The sequence below is a fragment of the Sinocyclocheilus rhinocerous genome, unplaced genomic scaffold (genome assembly GCF_001515625.1).
Source record: "Sinocyclocheilus rhinocerous isolate Xijiao unplaced genomic scaffold, SAMN03320098_v1.1 scaffold488, whole genome shotgun sequence".
Taxonomy (NCBI): domain Eukaryota; kingdom Metazoa; phylum Chordata; class Actinopteri; order Cypriniformes; family Cyprinidae; genus Sinocyclocheilus; species Sinocyclocheilus rhinocerous.
Genome location: NW_015664075.1, coordinates 140,546 through 144,203, shown reverse-complemented (window position 1 = coordinate 144,203; position 3,658 = coordinate 140,546). Strand labels below are relative to the sequence as shown.

Genomic DNA, 3,658 nt, shown 5'->3' with positions numbered 1-3,658 from the left:
GAGTGTGTTTGAGCCCCGGACATTATCAGGAAGACTATTCCAGAACTTAGGAGCCAGATGAGAAACTTCTCTCCCTCCTTTAGTGGACTTAGATATCCAAGGTACTACTAAAAGTCCAGAGTTTCGTGACCTTAAAGAGTGTGATGGATTATAGGGCATAAGAAGATCAGTTAAATATACAGGAGCTAAACCATTTATGGAACTTAATAGGTAACCAGTGTAGAGATGATCAAATTGGGGTAATATGATCATATTTTTTTTGACCTGGTAAGAACTCTAGCAGCTGTGTTTTGGACTACCTGTAGCTTGTTTATTGAAGATAACAAACAACCAGCTAGCAGTGCATTACAGTAATCTAGTCGAGAGGTCATGAATGCATGAACTAGCTTTTCTGCATCAGAAACAGAGAACACGTTCTGTAGCTTAGCAATGTTTCTAAGGTGGAAGAAGGCTGTTTTTGTAACATATGAAATATGATTTTCGAATGATAAGTTGCTATCTAATATAACACCCAGGTCTTTAACTGCAGATGATGACATAACAGTACATCCTTGTAGTTACAAACTGTATTCTAAGAGATTCTGTGTGCAGGTTCTTGGTCCAATAAGTAATACCTCAGTCTTGCCTGAATTTAATAGAAAAAAAATACTGGTCGTCCAATATTTTGTATCGTTAACACAATTTGTCAACCTGGACAAAAAACCTGGATCTGGTCTTGATGAAATATATATCATCAGTATAGCAGTGGAAACTAATTCCATGTTTTCTAATAATGTTGCCAAGTGGCAGCATGTATATTGAAAATAACAGAGGGCCTAACACGGATCCTTGGGGCACCCCATAATTTGCTGATGTTAACTCGTTTTTTTCACCATTTAAGTAGACTAAATGGTAACGGTCTGCTAAGTGCAATCTAAACCACTGTAATGCCTGTCCCTGGAGACCAGTGTAATTTTGTAGTCGGCCTAAGAGTATGTTTTTAATGATCTATAGTGTCAAACGCAGCATCTTAGAATCAAGTAAAACTAGTATTGGACATCCTTGATCAGAAGCTAAAAGTAGGTCATTTGTCTTTTTTACGAGCGCAGTTTCTGTGCTATGATGAGGCCTGAATGCAGACTGATATTTTTCATAGATGTCATTTTTTTGCAGGAAGGGGTACAATTAAGTGGACACAACATTTTCTAATATTTTGGAAAAATGTCATGACAGAATGATAGAAGATAAGAAGTCTGTTCACACCACAGCAATAACAATAACGGCACAAACAAGCGATATCATTGGAATCACTTTCAGAACGATTATTATCTGATATAATATCAGATATCCGATATTTTTTTAACTAAATTTGGCCGATACTGATATATATATATATATTTCCTTTTGTTGGGAAACAACACCAAGTCTCTCCTGTTCAGAGATTATAAACAAATTATTATTAATTTTGGGTAGTTTTTAACAAAAACTTACTTGTTACAATTAAATAAACAATAATAAAGAGTGCATTGAAAGCCTTGAAAATAATTATAAATAAGTCACTGCATTTTTTTTCAGACAGATGCAGCGGTAACTTTAACATTTTATTTGAAGATTTAACATTTGTTGATAGTCTAAAACATTTCTCTAAAAGAGAAAATCTTTGAGAACTTGTATTTAAGTTTTCAAAATCCGTTCGAAAAAAATAAACATATTACACATTAATGAATAAATATGTGTATATAAATTTTTTTATTTACAAGTGTTATGTTTGTGATTTTTTATTGATGTAAGCTACAGCTTCTGACCTTTAAATCAAAACAGACTCGTGATTTTATGACATCAATTACTGCTTTATTTAATCAGAAACACAATCTTAAAATGAAAGGAAAATACACAAATGACATTATTGCAACATATATTTGTTCTTCTTTTAATCATAAACTCACTTACTCAGAAAACAAGACTTCTTATTTTGTCATTGTGCTTCTCCATTAAATGCATCTTGATTTAAGAATCTTTTTGCGCTGGAAAACAAGACACAAACACTGAGGAAGAACATTTTTTGCAGTTATTTCCATGTTCTAGTTATTTTTTGTAGCTCTTTTGGAACTTATTTTCAAACGTGGTGCTGCTAATAAAACTCATTTTGCTCTCCAGACATTTACATTTAGAGAACATTTTGATTTATTCCTTACATTTTCTTGAATTGCTCTTAAAAAGATCTACAAGTCTTAAATTGACCTTCATAAAACTTCTGAGTGTGTGTGTGTGAGTGTGTGTGTGTGTGTGTGTGAGAGAGAGAGAGTGTGTGTGCGTGTGTGAGTAAATGAAAATATGCACAAATTCATGAGAATGCACACGAGAGCCAGTGATCTGTTCTGCACAGCGTCAGACTCGACCAATCACGTGAGTCTGGGGGCGGGGCTGTGACTGACCGCCCAATGACAGCGGGGGGCGTGTTCATTAAGAACGTGATTGACGTCTGTTTCTGCCGGATTGATGTGGAAGCGTGTGTGTTTCTCCTGCAGGACGTTACGGATGCTCCGGGAGAATCTGGAGGAGGAGGTGGTGATCATGAAGGACGTTCCCGGCTGGAAGGTTGATTGAGTTGTGTGTGTTTGTGTGTGTGTGTGTGTGTGTGTGTGCTGGAGCTGATCTGTGGACGGATCTTCTGGAGTCTTCACCGTCTGTTGCTTGTCTTTCAGGTGGGTGAGAAGATGTTCCACACGGACCGATGGGTGTCTCCCATCACTGAGGAGCTCTTTAACCTGCGGCCGCGAGAGGAGACGCTGCGCAAGAAGTTTGGCTTCCTGCGGTACGTGTGACTCCAGCTATCCCAGCATGCCCTGCTGCGGTGACTCCAGCTCTCTGCACACTGTAAATGTGTCCATATTAAATGCATTTTTGTTTCCTCTCAGACGGTCTCGTGTCTTTTCTGCTTTCTCTGCCGTCTATACGAGGAGAACTGCATCTTGCTCATTTATTTCTCATCAAGCTTTGAACTTTGGCCTCAGAGATCTTTAACGTGTGATTCTCAAGTCTATAGCACTTCATACAAAGCAGCGTTAAACAGGAAAACATGCTGATGATGCAAGAGCTCGACAGAAAACAGTTCAGCTCTCTCTGTGCAGTCAATAATAATTGTAAATCAACATAAGTTTGGTGAATTATGAGGCCAGATGTTTAATGTGTAGCACTCTGGGTATATATTGTGTGTTTATTGATTATTTAGTGTTTTATTTACTGTTACAATCATGCATTCAAACATAAAGAGACACGCTGTGGATTATTAGGATGATGTTCAATAAAAACAAAAGCAAATTAATTACTACATATACAAAATAAAATATAAAAACTGAAAATACAAATGTATAAAAAACAATAATAAAATTTTATAATACATAGGCATAAAAAAGAAAAAAAACAAATTGCTAAAACTTCAAAATTAAAATGGAAGATATAAAAATAAAATCTAATTCAGAATATTATATATATAACTATAATGGTATTTCACTATGATGAATCTATTCCACTGCTGCATTATTTCAAGAAGGAAAGAGATCCAAGAGGACATATGGACTGGAATATAATCATTTCTCATAGAAAATACATAAAGAAGAGCTAAGATATTGTATTTCTTTTATTTCTGCAAGCAGCTTGTAAACATGAAAACAGCTCT

General features: G+C 35.8%; 1 protein-coding gene across 1 annotated transcript in view; it reads left to right on the top strand.

The window, feature by feature from the left end:
- The window catches only part of ndufa13 (NADH:ubiquinone oxidoreductase subunit A13), a 5,116-nt gene extending 2,220 nt beyond the window's left edge, over window positions 1-2,896 (top strand). Inside the window, exons 4-5 of the mRNA XM_016540254.1 lie at window positions 2,508-2,577; window positions 2,685-2,896. Coding sequence (XP_016395740.1) covers window positions 2,508-2,577; window positions 2,685-2,804 — 190 coding nt within the window. The 3' untranslated portion in view covers window positions 2,805-2,896. The remainder of the gene's footprint in view (window positions 1-2,507; window positions 2,578-2,684) is intronic.
- Window positions 2,897-3,658: the final 762 nt, after the last annotated feature.